The sequence below is a fragment of the Eurosta solidaginis genome, chromosome 3, assembly GCF_040869045.1.
Source record: "Eurosta solidaginis isolate ZX-2024a chromosome 3, ASM4086904v1, whole genome shotgun sequence".
NCBI lineage: Eukaryota > Metazoa > Arthropoda > Insecta > Diptera > Tephritidae > Eurosta > Eurosta solidaginis.
The window spans coordinates 163,496,456-163,512,122 of NC_090321.1; the positions used below are offsets into that span (position 1 = coordinate 163,496,456).

Consider the following 15,667-nt stretch of genomic DNA (forward strand, 5'->3'; position numbering starts at 1 on the left):
CCCCCAAATAAGGGATATAAACCAACGCGTCAGATTGCTTGTTGACGAACACAAGCGGGCTAAATGGGAGGAGCACCTAAGAGGTCGTAACCTCTCTACCGGTGTGGCTAAACTTTGGTCCACCGTAAAGTCCCTATCGAATCCGACTAAGCACAAAGACAAAATTTCCATCGCCTTTGGCGACAAAGTGCTGTCGGATGCAAAAAAATGCGCGAGCGCTTTCTGCCAACAATATATAATGCATCCTACGGTCGACAAAGATAGACGGAGAGCCAATAGACACGCGCATAAACACAATTTCAGCGCGTCACCAATCACCCTCACCGCTAAAGAGGTTGAGGACGCCATTGGCGCTAAACCATCCAAAGCATAGCCATGCCGATGCTTAAAAGCCTAGGGAAAGAGGGCTTCAAATATTTAGCGCATGTCTTCAACCTGTCTCTTTCTACCTTTGTCATACCCGAGAAATGGAAAATGGCCAAGGTGGTCCCGCTACTAAAGCCTGGGAAACCAGCTAACATAGGTGAGTCGTATCGTCCGATATCTCTCCTATCGCCAGTAGCAAAGACGCTTGAAGCCATTTTGCTCCCTTATTTCCAAGCAAATTTGCAGCTAGCCTCTTATCAGCATGGCTTCAGAAAACTCCATAGCACTACCACCGCGCTAAATGCCATTAGCACCCAGATAAATTGCGGTTTATATCAATACCCCCACCATAAAACAGTACTCGTAGCGCTAGACCTATCAAAAGCTTTTGATACGGTCAACCATTGCTCGTTACTGCAAGACCTGGAAGGGTCTACCCTTCCCCCATGTCTTAAAAGGTGGACTGCAAATTATCTGGGTGGTCGGCAGGCATCGGTGCAATTTAGAAACGAAACATCAAAACCAAGGAGAAATAAACAAGGGGTGCCACAGGGTGGTGTCCTATCCCCACTTTTGTTTAATTTCTACATATCTAAGCTACCTTCACCACCGGAAGGAGGTGTTGTTGTTGTAGCAATGCTTCGCTCCACCTAATAGCCGCGACCGATCACAAATTGCCATCAATATCCTCTAACGGGAGTCCAAGGAAACTTGCCGTTTCAACATGGGTGGACCATAAGGAAAGGGGTGTTAGAGGCGTTGGTTCCACATTACAATTAAAGAGATGGTTGGTGTCATGTGGGGACACATTGCAAGCGGGGCATACATTTTGTATGTCGGCGTTGATTCTGGATAGGTAAGAGTTTAACCTGTTGCAGTATCCAGAACGAAGTTGAGCAAGAGTGACACGCGTTTCCCTGGGGAGTATGCGTTCCTTTTCCGCGAGTTTTGGATACTTTTCTTTAAGTACTGGATTCACCGGGCAATTCACGGCATAAAGGTCCGACGCCTGTTTATAGAGTTCACCAAGGACCTGCTTGTGTTTTTCCACTTCATACTCATGTGACGTATTTCCTCAAAATGCTTACAGAGATGACTCCTTAAGCCCCTAGGCGGTGCTGGTTCGTCAATCAGATGTCTGTTGGGATGCTCAGGCTTCTGGGTATTCAACAGCAACTGTTTGGTCAGCATCTCATTTCTCTCCCTGATGGGGAGTATTCTCGCCTCATTATGCAGATGGTGTTCTGGGGACATAAGAAGACATCCCGTGGCGATTCTGAGAGCAGTATTTTGTAGATCCGGATCAAACGTCACACCCAAGATTTTGGGGTGTAAGACAGTCGGTAGCGTAGTGCCATCGACGTGGATGTTCAAAATTCTCGACATTTGGGACGTCCATGTTGTAAATAAGGTCGCGGAAGATTTAGTCGGTGATAATGCCAGGTTTCGCGAGGCGAAAAAATGGAGAGATCAGGGAGGTAGCCGTTTATTTTATTACATAGCGCATCGATCTTTCGGCCTGGGCCTGTGGCCATTATTGTGCAGTCATCGGCGTAGGAAACTATTGTGACTCCTTCCGGTGGTGAAGGTAGCTTAGATATGTAAAAATTAAACAAAAGTGGGGATAGGACACCACCCTGTGGCACCCCTTGTTTAATTCTCCTTGGTTTTGATGTTTCGTTTCTAAATTGCACCGATGCCTGCCGACCACCCAGATAATTTGCGGTCCACCTTTTAAGACATGGGGGAAGTGTAGACCCTTCCAGGTCTTGCAGTAACGAGCCATGGTTGAGCGTATCAAAAGCTTTTGATAGGTCTAGCGCTACGAGTACTGTTCTATGGTGGGGGTATTGATTTAAACCGCAATTTATCTGGGTGCTAATGGCATTTAGCGCGGTGGTAGTGCTATGGAGTTTTCTGAAGCCATGCTGATGAGAGGCTAGCTGAAAATTTGCTTGGAAATAAGGGAGCAAAATGGCTTCAAGCGTCTTTGCCACTGGCGATAGGAGAGATATCGGACGATACGACTCACCTATTAGCTGGTTTCCCAGGCTTTAGTAGCGGGAACACCTTGGCCATTTTCCATTTCTCGGGTATGACAAAGGTGGAAAGAGACAGGTTGAAGACATGCGCTAAATATTTGAAACCCTCTTTCCCTAGGCTTTTAAGCATCGGCATGGCGATGCCGTATGGGCCCACTGCTTTGGATGGTTTAGCGCGACCAATGGCGTCCTCAACCTCTTTAGCGGTGATGGTGATTGGTGACGCGCTGAATTTGTGTTTATGTGCGTGTCTATTGGCTCTCCGTCTATCTTTGTCGACCGTAGGATGCATTATATATTTTCGGCAGAAAGCGCTAGCGCATTTCTTCGCACCCGACAGCACTTTGTCGCCAAAGGCGATGGAAATTTTGTCTTTGTGCTTAGTCGGATTCGATAGGGACTTTACGGTGGACCAAAGTTTTCCCACACCGGTAGAGAGGTTACAACCTCTTAGGTGATCCTCCCATTTCGCCCGCTTGTGTTCGTCCACAAGCGATCTGATGCGTTGGTTTATATCCCTTATTTGGGGGTCGCCTGGATCAAGCTGTCTTATAAGGTCACGTTCTCTCGCTAAGTTTGCGGCCTCCGCCGGGAAGTGGGCCGGATTTCGGGAATTCTCCCGGCGGGAATGAAACGTGCCGAGGCGGATTCAATGACCTTACGGAAGGCACGCTCCCCTTGGCGGGCATCAGTCGGGATAGGGAGGGCAGCAAAGCGGTTGTCTGTAAAAGATTTATATTCTTCCCACTTTCCTTTTTTGAAGTTGATGAAAGTGCGTTTTTCGGTGACGATGAAGTCGGCGGTACGCTCGAGCGAAATAAGTATGGGCAGGTGGTCGGATGCCAATGTTACCATCGGCTGCCAGTTGACGCAGTTTACGAGTTCTGCGCTCACGATTGAGATATCTGGCGAACTGTGACAGCTTCCTACCATACGTGTGGGGGCGTCTCCGTTTATTGTGCAGAACGTCGTTTCTTCTATTTGATCCGCCAACATCTCACCCCTACTGTCCGCCCGCAAGTTTGAATGCCATAGATCATGATGGGCATTGAAATCACCTAAGATAATGCGATTGTTGCCAGTGAGTAAGGCTCTGATATTAGGGCGGTATCCACTGGGGCAACAGGTGGCAGGAGGGATGTAGATGTTGAAGGAGTCACAATCGTTTCCGAGGCCGATGACTGCACAATAATGGCCACAGGCCCAGGCCCAAAGATCGATGCGCTATGCAATAAAATAAACGGCTACCTCCCTCATCTCTCCAGTTTTTTCGCTTCGCGAAACCTGGCATTGTCACCGACTAAATCTTCCGCGACCTTATTTACTACATGGACGTCCCAAATGTCGACCATTTTGAACATCCACGTCGATGGCACTACGCTACCGACTGTCCTACACCCCAAAATCTTGGGTGTGAAGTTTGATTAAGATCTACATTTTGGTGAGCACGCAGCCGTAATTGTTCCGAGTATTCAGAGCCGTAACAAAATTCTCAAATCCCTCGCTGGCAGTACCTGGGGAAAAGATAAAGAAACGCTCATGACTACATACAAAGCAATTAGCCAGCCGATTACGTGCTACGCGTCACCCATATGGTCGCCAAGCCTAAAAATTACCCACTGGAACAAACTACAGGCCTGCCAAAATACTGCTCTCAGAATTGCCACGGGCTGTCTTCTTATGTCCCCAGAACACCATCTACATAATGAGGCGAGAATACTCCCCATCAGGGAGAGAAATGAGATGCTGACCAAACAGTTCCTGTTGAATACCCAGAAACCTGAGCATCCCAACAGACATCTGATTGATGAACCAGCACCGTCTAGGGGCTTGAGGGGTCACCTCCGTAAGCATTTTGAGGAAATACGGCACCTGAGAACCCAGCCGTATGAAGCGAAAAAACACAAGCAGGTCCTTGGTGAACTCCATAAGCAGGCGTAGGACCTTTATGCCGGGAATTGCCCGGTGAATCCAGTACTTAAAGAAAAATATCCACAACTCGCAGAAGAGGAACGCATACTCCCCAGGGAAACGCGTGTCACTCTTGCTCAACTTCGTTCTGGATACTGTAACAGGTTAAACTCTTACCTATCCAGAATCAACCCCGACATACAAAATGTATGCCCCGCTTGCAATGTGTCCCCACATGACACCAACCATCTCTTTAATTGTAATGTGGAAGCAACGCATTGAAGGTTCACCAAATATTTCATACATGCTACAAAAAGGTTGTAACATTCCAAGGCTTTCGTGCCGACCCATTAGAAGTAGAAAAATGCAATGTGGAATTCGTGAAAAAGCCTGGAAAAGATTTAAGACTTTCATTGGCTCCAAAAGAACGCGGTTGCACAATTTCCGAAATTGTAAGCGGTTTTTATTAATTTGTGTGTGTATATATAACCATTTTACAACATATCCCTGCAGGTATCTTCGGGTTACCCAGAAATAGATAATAAACTACAACGTGGATATATCATAACCAAATTTAATGGCGATGCCTTAGAAGGTTGCACTTTTGAGATTTGTTATGCGTTGTTTAAAGGAGCAAATGGCAAGATATCTATGGAAATTACGAGACCCAAACCTACCTGTCGCACCGATGCGTCCAAATAGATCAATAATTGTAATACTTTGTAAAAAGAAAACATAACATTTAAACTTAATTTAAATAAATAAAACATGTAGTATTTATTATATTTTTATTAGTTTTATATGTATAATTAGGCGATTGAACTGGCATTAGATGCAATACGAGGCCACAAGTCAGCACATTCTTTAGCCACAGGCCCAGTAATGGCTGAACCTTTCATTTCACCTTTATTGTTCACTATTACCCCTGCATTATCTTCAAAGTATAGGAAAATACCATCCCTCCTTCTGAATGGTTTTCGTTGTCGGATTACTACAGCCGGCATGACCTTAAAAATAAACATAGAAAAACAATTATTTTCAGTTTACGCTTTAGTTATTAACACTACCGAAGCAAGAAATAAGTAGCATAATTGAAAAATTGCGCCAAATGTCTCAGATGAAAAATTTCCCATTTGCTATTATCTCTACATTAACAAGGTACCTCTAAACTGCCGACCAATTTACACTTAGACCTCAAGATACAAAACTCGTACCAGGTAAAGGTTCAGCGTGTTGGCTAATACTAAAGTGTCTAGAGTTGGAAAATTCTCCTTATATCTCTTTTTTGGTTTGGGGACATAAGACAGCCCGTAGCGGTTCTGCGAGCAGTTCTCTGGTGGCGAATGGAGCTTCGGTATGTAGAAGTTAAGCAAAAGCGGGGATAGGATACCACCCTGTGGTACCGCTTGTTTAATTCTTCTGGGTTTAGAAGTTACTTTGCTGAATTGCACCGACGTCAGCCGACCAGAAAGATATTTTGCGGTACACCTTTTGAGACTTGGAGGAAGGGAGAATCCTTCCAAGTCTTGCAGTAACGTACCGTTGTTGACTGGGGCTTTTTCATTCAATCCGCAAATTATCTGTGTGTTGATTACGTTCTTATCGATGTTGATAGTCCATTGCCGGATGCAGATCTGGTACGTTCCGGTAACAAGCATCATTAAGGTACTAGCCCGACCATTTCGGGAACGATTTAGTTTTGTTAACAGCTGTTTCTCGCAATTTCTTTTTTGAGTCATAAGCCACCTTTTCATAGACCGGGTCACATATGCTAATGAACTTGAGCTTTGTCGCAAAATTAATGGCCCATCTGATTCTGCACTTCTGAAGACCGATTGCTGATTGGTGGAAGGCCAAAATTTAAATATTAAAATATGCTGCTTTATATCATTATTTAAGTCCGCTAGCTTTCATTCATCTTCCTATAATAATTTAGGCGGCCCTGTGGTCTCAGTTAATGAGTATGCTAATTTAGGGGTTGTTTTCGACACAAACTTCTCTTCTATACAGCACATCTGTTATGTGCTTCCAAGGGCTTATAGTAATCTTGCTTTCCTTGGTAGGTATGCAAAAGATTTGGAGGATCCCTATACCAGAAAATCTCTATATATTTCTTTAGTGCGTTACAGCTGTCACTCAACGAAATTAGAAAGGGTTGAAAAAAAGTTTGTCCGCTTTGGTAATTTTATTGATCCAATATCCTCTTATCTTGCGCGGTGTAAACTTATCAATCAGCAACCACTGGAAACAAGGAGTTCTCCAGTTGCTCATGCTTGTTTATGCCTTGCTCGCACAAACTGTTGTCATCCTCGGAGCAGCTGGATTGCGCCATACCCTCCTCCTCCGTAAAGGTATTGAATCTAACCCCGGTCCCATGCTGTGGTTCTGCTGCATATTTCGGAAAGGATTTATCTCAGACGGTCATGCTCTTGCTAGTGTGTCACGTTTAAAGGATCATGCCTTGGCCGATATAGTACCATCCATAAGCACTATGACGAAATCCGGCACCTGCCAAAATAGCCGTTTGCTCCAGGCAAGCATAAGCATAGTCTGTAAGATCATTGATCATAGACCGAATAAACTAAACTAAACTCTGCTAGGGAGATTGTAGTTATGGGTACGAGCAGCCGTATGAGCTGGTGGCGCTCGTTTAAATAAAATAATCCAAAAATATGAATGAATTCGTGCGCCATATATAAAAGTACGAAAGTTTACTCTTGCGAAATAGTTTGGAGATTTTTTGTTTTGCTCAACTTCTTAATTGTTTGAAAAAAATTACTGTTTTGACCATTCACCACAATAAAGTTGTTATTCAAGTGAAGAGAAAAAAACATTTAATTAAAAAAATAGTTAGGAAAAATTATTGAAATAAAGGGAAATGCAAACCGTTACAGTTAACTATCGCCTAAATATCTGCTTGGAAGAAAGAATTTCGGTTAAGTACTTTTTTTGTTTTTAAATGAATTTATATAGCCCTAGTAAGTGCAAAGCGTACTGAATTAGTAGTTACTTCTTGATGATCAAAAATTGCTGGCAGGGATACCAGGGCCACTTATACAGTGTTCAAAAAAACGTTTTTTTTCTATTATAAAAACATGACCCTGGCCGGTCCACCAATGGGGTGGGATCAAAATTAACTCCTTACTCTTTGTACACAAATTTTTCAATCCACAACATTACAACAACCACATGATAGTTTCCAACTTCAACTGGAAATATCTCCAGACACAGACAAAATTTACTTATTATTGTTTCGAAGTCAATACCTTGTTCTGGACTTTTACCCAAAATAATCTTACCCAGGGAAATAAAATTTCAAACTTTGCTTCCCAGAATGTCATAATTTTTTTTTTTTACCGCGCAATATTGCAAGAATCTTGGCGAAACAACAAAAAGGAAAATTCATATAATTCACAATTGATAAAAATCACGTTTCAAAATCCACAAGCGGAAATAAAAATGTTGACTTCTATTAAGAGATATCAACAAAGAACCGAAAAAATGCACCAAATCCAGGTATTGCATTCATAATATTTTGGCGCAAAATACCTTTCTGAACTGAAGGCCTTGGGTCGCGCCTAAAAAATAAACGACCATGTGTGGGTTTAACACCGGCTGCGCAATCCAAAATGTTTCCACATGCAAACTTTTAACTTTACGAAACGATCAAAACGCATGTTTTTGCAAGAATAACTACCATTCGGTAATCAGAAATATAGTATTAGCCCACATTTTCGTTTTGGAAACGTTAGTAAGGATGCTAATATGGAACATATTGGGACTGAGAAGCCCCTCGGGCGTGAAAGTTGCAAAGGGATGGTGCCAAATCAAAATAGAACTTGTCCCATATTTGGGCATCCACCCTCTAAGGACATTATATGCTTCCGCTATAAACTTCAAAGCAGTAGTTCCATTATACCTATATTTACCTTTTTCCTCAGTTCAGGTTTGCCTTTTTTCACAGTAGCGACAAACATGTCACCAACTCCAGCAGCTGGCAGACGATTCAAACGACCACGAATACCATGTACAGCAATAACGTACAAATTCTTTGCACCTAGATTATATCATTTTTTGCAAAATTATCTCAGCAAGTAACTTATACATTTACCTGTATTATCTGCACAGTTCATAACAGCACCCACAGGCAAACCCAGCGAGATGCGGAATTTGCCTCCCGCAGTACCACCACGTCCTGTAAATAACGATAGAAATATTATTAATTACATATTTCTAAGTTTTGTCTTTGATGCTTTTCACTATTATTTCACATGCATTTTTCATACATTTCACGATTTTAAGCGATTATTTTTACCTCTTTTCGACATTGCTTACTCGGTAAGAAAAGGAAGTAAAAGGGAAGAATGACAAACTTATAAAAGCTAACATCTGTCAGAGCTGTCAGAGTTGAAACTTCGAATGCACCCATCAAGCACATTGGTACAGCAAACTGGCAGATTTAAAACAGACTTAAGCTAAGGCCACATTGTGCTGCACTACACTGCGCTTCACTTTCTAGCCTTTTTGATCAACGTGGCCGTGCCGCGCAGTGCTGCTGCCGCTGGGTGGTAGAGCTGTAAGAAGATTGAATCAATTGAGTCTGCATTCTTTCAGCATTCTTTTAAAAATTTTTGATTTTTTTGTTGCATATTATAAATCTCCATTCCTGAATGGTTTAAAATACTTTAACTCAAAGCTAAAGTGTGTGTGTTATTGAATGGTAAAATATAATTCAATATAGAGTGGGAATGTAGGAACCATTCCCACCTTTATTGCATTTAAACTTAAAATGAATGCACACTTTTTTACCATTCAGTACTAATTTTCTTATATCAGAGTTGATATTTTTATACTTCAGTAGCTGTACAGGTATGTTAAAGTAATGCTTTCTTTAAAAGGTTATAAATCTATGTGATCAAATATGTAATTTTTTAATCGAATGTTCCGTCTTGCGTCCCATCGTGTTCGTTTGCATGAACATGCGTGTATTTTTGACAGTTCATGTACGCTGTGCCATTGTGGCCAGACGATGATTCCTGTACTAAGCAAAATGTGTATTTGTATACCAGATACTCAATTTTGTAAATGTTGATTGAGGTATCACAATGAAAACCATTTAATTATGATAAAAAAGAAAAAATCGCCCGGCATTTAAACACGTCATCAAATATTTCATGTAGTAATCAAATGTAATTGCAATTTGAGGTAAATGTAGGGGTATATAACATTAAAGTTGTTATAACGCGTATAAAAAATTAACAAAGTTTAGAATATATCAACAGCAAAACCATATTAAAAAGAATTAACTTTCATTAAGAGAAGCTTTTCAAAATTTTCGTCAGAAAGGGATCCACGGCGCGGCGCATTCAATATAGTTGCTGCTGAAAACAATCTCTCTACTGATGCTGATGAGGGCAAAGGATTATTAAATTTCATAGAGCACTTTTTCAGCTCTGGATACTTATAAAGCATTTCTTTACTAGTGCTGGGATCTGCAATATAATTGGAATATTCATTTTCGGCTTTATTGATTATCAAACTTTCGGATGCTTCAGCTTCATATATGATTTTTGGAAAACTTTAAAATATATAACGTAATATATGATTAAACACTCCATCGAAAGAATACTTCTGACCCTCTTGCTCAATTCTGAAACCTTTGCGTCTCCATATGTAAGATCCAGTGTATGTACCCATTGGAGCTTTACGTCTGGGTATAAAGCTGATGCAGTTATGGCTTCATCAACGCCTTCTTGAAGTTCAAATAAGTTTTTAAAGCGTTCTCTGATAGCCTCCATCAAGGGTGACACAATTTGCCAAAAATATGTTAGTTTATCTGTTGTAATTAAGTTGTTGTACTTTGTACAAATGTGGCAAGTGTTGGCAACAGGTAACCACATAGCATTTCTTTATCTCCCTGCAAAAAATCTACCGCTTCGGCTAATGGTTCTAGCAAATGAATATACTCCTCCATATAAACAAAATCATTTTCATAAAATTTTTCAATTTCAAAAATTTTGCAAAGCGTATTAAGTTTGTCCTTATGGGACCACAAAGAACATTTGGAGTCGTACAAGGTGTCCCACCTAGTAACAACAGGATACTTTAACTGAGCTCCAAGAATTGTTTTGATCCTTTCGGGGCTTTTAGGCCTATTTACTCTAGTCCATAAGCTCGAGCACTTCGAAATTAACTAGAAATATAATATTATAGGTTGTATTATTTAAATGAGGGTGCAAGGATCTAGCTAATGGAATATTCAATACTTACAAAAGTGTGCTTCGCATACGCTGAGGGATACTTTTTCAAAATTTTAATAAAATCGTTGGATGCAATCAAATTAAGCGTATGCGTAGCACATTTAATATGTTTAGGGAGACAGTTTTCATAAATATAATTAACAAAATCGCTGCACTTCAAAATTTCATCACCCAAACTGTTTGGGATGCCAAATGCCTTAAAGGCTTTTACAAAATTTTACCCATTATCTGTCACCGTTGCTCTGACGTTATTCGAATTTAGACCGAATTTTGTGTGGATATTCATGATGATTTCATTAATTTTGTCATGCGAATTTGTCCCTTTAAAACGAAGGCACGCTAGAGCTACCGACTTGCGTTCGAAAGAATCAGTTAGCCAATGGCAAGTATATCCAAAACAAGTAAGGAAGGTTAAGTTCGGGTGTAACCGAACATTACATACTCAGTTGAGAGCTATGGTGACAACATAAGGGAAAATAACCATGTAGGAAAATGAACCGAGGGAAACCCTGGAATGTGTTTGTATGACATGTGTATCAAATGAAAGGCATTAAAGAGTATTTTATGAGGGAGTGGGCCATAGTTCTATAGGTGGACGCCATTTAGGGATATCGCCATAAAGGTGGATCAGGGTTGACTCTAGAATTTGTTTGTACGATATGGGTATCAAATGAAAGGTGTTAATGAGTATTTTAAATGGGAGTAATCCTTAGTTCCATAGGTGGACGCCGTTTCGAGATATCGCCATAAAGGTGGAGCAGGAGTGACCCTAGAATTTGTTTGTACGATATGGGTATCAAATTAAAGGTATTAATGAGGGTTTTAAAAGGAAGTGGTGGTAGTTGTATAGGTGGTCGCTTTTTCTAGATATCGCCATAAAGGTGGACCAGGGGTGACTCTAGAATGCGTTTGTACAATATGGGTATCAATCGAAAGGTGTTAATGAGTATTTTAAAAGGGAGTGGGCCTTAGTTCTATAGGTGGACGCCGTTTCGAAATATCGCCATAAAGGTGGACCAGGGGTGACTCTAGAATGTGTTTGTACGATATGGGTATCAAATTAAAAGTATTAATGAGGGTTTTAAAAGGGAGTGGTGGTAGTTGTATAGGTGGTCGCCTTTTCGAGATATCGCCATAAAGGTGGACCAGGGGTTCATTTTCCTAGAATATGTTTGTACGATATGGGTATCAAATGAAAGGTGTTAATGAGTATTTTTAAAGGGCGTGGGGCTTAGTTCTATAGGTGGACGCCTTTTCGAGATATCGCCATAAAGGTGGACCAGGGGTGACTCTAGAATGTGTTTGTACGATATTGGTATCAAATTAAAGGTATTAATGAGAGTTTTAAAAGGGAGTGGTGGTAGTTGTATATGTGAAGGCGTTTTCCAGATATCGACCAAAATGTGGATCAGGGTGACCCAGAACATCATCTGTTGGATACCGCTAATTTATTTATATATGTAATACCTGCCAAGATTTCAAGGGTTTTTTATTTCGCCCTGCAGAACTTTTTCATTTTCTTCTATTTAATATGGTAGGTGTCACAACCATTTTACAAAAGTTTTTTCTAAAGTTATATTTCGCGTCAATAAACCAATCCAATTACCATGTTTCATCCCTTTTTTCGTATTTGGTATAGAATTATGGCATTTTTTTTCATTTTTCATAATTTTCGATATCGAAAAAGTGGGCGTGGTCATAGTCGGATTTCGTTCATTTTTTATACCAAGATAAAGTGCGTTCAGATAAGTACGTGAACTAAGTTCAGTAAAGATATGTCGATTTTTGCTCTAGTTATCGTGTTAACGGCCATGCGGAAGGACAGACGGACGACTATGTATAAAAACTGGGCGTGGCTTCAAACCGATGTCGCCCATTTTCACAGAAAACAGTTAGCGTCATAAAATCTATGCACCTACCAAATTTCAAAAGGATTGGTAAATTTTTGTTCGACTTATGGCATTAAAAGTATCCTAGACAAATTAAATGAAAAAGGGCGGAGCCACGCCCATTTTGAAATTTTCTTTTATTTTTGTATTTTGTTGCACCATATCAATACTGGAGTTGAATGTTGACATAATTTACTTATATACTGTAAAGATATTACATTTTTTGTAAAAATTTCACTTTAAAAAAATTTTTTTTTTAAGTGGGCGTGAGCGTTCTCCGAATTTGCTAATTTTTATTAAGCATACATATGGTAATACAAGTAACGTTCCTGCCAAATTTCATCATGATATCTTCAACGACTGCCAAATTACAGCTTACAAAACTTCTAAATTACCTTCTTTTAAAAGTGGGCGGTGCCACGCCCATTGTCCAAAATTTTACTTATTTTCAATTCTGCGTCATAAGCTCAACCCACCTAACAAGTTGCATCGCTTTATCCGTCTTTGGTAATGAATTATCACACTTTTCAATTTTTCGAAACAGTGGGCGTGGTTATAGTCCGATATCGTTCATTTTAAATTCCGATCTGAGATGAGTGCCCATGAACCTACATACCAAATTTCGTCAAGATACCTCAAAATTTACTCAAGTTATCGTGTTAACGGACGGACGGACGGACATGGCTCAATCAAATTTTACCATCATTAAATCGAAATACTCGTCAATTCTTTTGACGACCGTTGCTCTACTAATTAATTTTGCTTTGTGGTTCAAAAATTAAACGAATTGCCTAAAGGTTTCATTTTCCACTATTGAAATTGGAAACATGTTATCTGCTATCAACTTTACTGTTAATTTTTCAAATTGTGTTTCACGGTTTTGCGATTTTCTATGCTTGGAAACTTTACTACATTCATACTCCGAGAACTGTCTCGGATGCTTCACGCGCAAATGGCGCACAAAATTTGAAGTTACTTGCCTTGACCCTTGCATTTTAGTTTTGCAAATTCGGCACATGACGAGTATGCCACCACTCTCTTTATGATAAACGGTCATGCCAAGCTATACATATGAGAAAAATTATTTGAAACAAAGTTAAGTCTGATTAATTAAACACAATACTTTAAAGGCCGCCAATACATAAAACTGTTTGCCTAGTGCTTCGCTTTGACAGATGAGTTCAATATATGGTCAGGCCTGTGTCTTGCTGCACAATGTTTGTGACATGTAAAGCGAAGCAATAGGTTGTGATATTATTAAGATAATTTAATTTAGATAAACGCGTTCGTCGCTTTAAAGTGAAAAAAGCGGCAAGGCAATTCATCGTTGTATTAAGGCCTGTCGAGGCAACGCGATTACAGTTTTTTCATAAATGTATGATCTGGTGATGCCTAGCATTGTGGATATACGCGTGTTAAAAAACACGGCTAATAATAATTTATATATATTTGCTCGCCCAATTCGATACATTTCGATCTGGATACTTCATTCTTGGAAATATCGAGAGAAAAGTATCGATATACTATCGTATCCTTTTTAAATCCCTATCAATCTGACAGCAGACAAAAAATTATTTAAAAATTCCAGTTCCACAAAAAGTTGCTGAAAACAATATAAAACAAAATTCGTATATTGGATACGTTATTGAAGTCGCTCTTCAGATAAATAACCCCTAAACTCCCAAAAAAAAACTTGTCACGTGCATACGAACCTTTTGCAAAATATTTAGTGAACAGGATTTCTTTTCTGCCAATATCATATTTTGCAGCAAATATTGTCTCCGAAACAACTGAGGTTTCGTTCATTTCCCTTTCAATAGCCTCTTCAGTTGTTGTAGTGTTTTCAGCGTCCGCTTCATGTACCACATGACGGCTCTCTTCAAACACAGAATCCCCGACAATTTCGAAGAACTCTTCAAAATTAACTTCCGCTGATTCGCTGTCGTAATTTCCCATACCGATGTAATCGTTTTAATTCGACCCGCCAAGAAACTCATAACAAATATAATAAATGAACAATTTTCCATTAAAATTTTGTTTACAGTTTTCAAACTTGAAAACTTTTAAATATGTTCTTGGTTTCTCTATTTACGTTACCAGTACTTCGTCATGCACAGTCGACACGTCCACTGAGGGAATTATCAACGGAAATCCTAGGAAAATTCTGTGCCAACAGATGTTTCTGTTTAGCTTTTAAAAAGATAATTTTTGTGGTGATCCACATGTAAGGCACGCGTTGACCAGAAAAGGGGTTAACCTGAATCTTTCATCTGAAGTTGGTATCATTCTGTCCCAAAAAGCAGTTGCACTGCGGAGCCAATTCTATATTTTACAAGTTTTAAATACATAGAGAAAAATCATATATTACTATTGGATTTTCAAACCCACGGACCAGTATAGAGATACAGTATTTGACCTTATAGCGCTAAGAAGAATACATGAAGGAACTTGTACTAAGGCTTTATATAATGAATTGCCTTTTCTTCAATTGTTTAATCACCAATTGAGGACGTTCAAATGTAGGTTAGTACTTTTACATGCAAGTACTTTTATATGGCACATCGGCAACACTTATTTAGAACGATGACAATTTTCGGAACAGGGATGTTGAAATATTTGTCTTTGCTTTTTTTATTATTAAATTTTTAGAACAATTTTAATAAAAATGCTTTTTCAATTAACTTCTTTGTGCTTTATTACTATTTAAATAACGAAAAAACTGGTCATCACTGTCAATAACTAAATTTTTGTGTTATTTTGAAGTGGCTTTAATTAAATGCAACCATGTGATATTTGGGCGGGTTTTGTGCTTCTACGACATTTTTCATAATTGATTGGTACTAGAAAAGTGTGTGCACACTCAGCAAAGGCTGCATACATTTCAATGCTTATTCTGTGTTGAAAAATGATTGTGTTTCATTCAATTACTTCATTCTTTCTTCGAAGAGTTCAAGAGTGCATTCTTTTTTCCCACTACTGAATGAAGAGTGGGTTGACTTTTAAGCCACATTCCTTAACAAGGAATGAAAGAATGAAGAAACGGCATTCTTAAATCAATGATTTAAAATTTCAAATGATTGCACACTTTTACAGCTCTGCTGGTTGGGAATTGCTTCATAAGTACATGCGAAGAATATTTTGCAGCGCAGTGTAGTGTAGCTCAGGTTATCCTTAGCTTTAAGCTACCCTGCCAAAATTG

The 15,667-nt window shown here is 39.6% G+C and overlaps 2 protein-coding genes across 2 annotated transcripts in view; one reads left to right on the forward strand and one right to left on the reverse strand.

Moving 5' to 3' along the window:
* Nucleotides 1-5,277, forward strand: part of inaD (inactivation no afterpotential D) — a 120,567-nt gene extending 115,290 nt beyond the window's left edge. The window contains exon 13 of the mRNA XM_067773642.1: nucleotides 4,833-5,277. Coding sequence (XP_067629743.1) covers nucleotides 4,833-5,021 — 189 coding nt within the window. The 3' untranslated portion in view covers nucleotides 5,022-5,277. The remainder of the gene's footprint in view (nucleotides 1-4,832) is intronic.
* Nucleotides 5,061-8,705, reverse strand: RpL23 (ribosomal protein L23). The gene is made up of 4 exons (XM_067773643.1): nucleotides 8,635-8,705; nucleotides 8,431-8,514; nucleotides 8,249-8,376; nucleotides 5,061-5,326 (listed from the first exon to the last, which is right to left on the reverse strand). The coding sequence occupies exons 1-4, from the start codon at nucleotides 8,645-8,647 to the stop codon at nucleotides 5,129-5,131; spliced, it is 423 nt and encodes a 140-aa protein (XP_067629744.1). The 5' UTR covers nucleotides 8,648-8,705; the 3' UTR covers nucleotides 5,061-5,128.
* Between the last annotated feature and the right edge of the window lie 6,962 nt (nucleotides 8,706-15,667).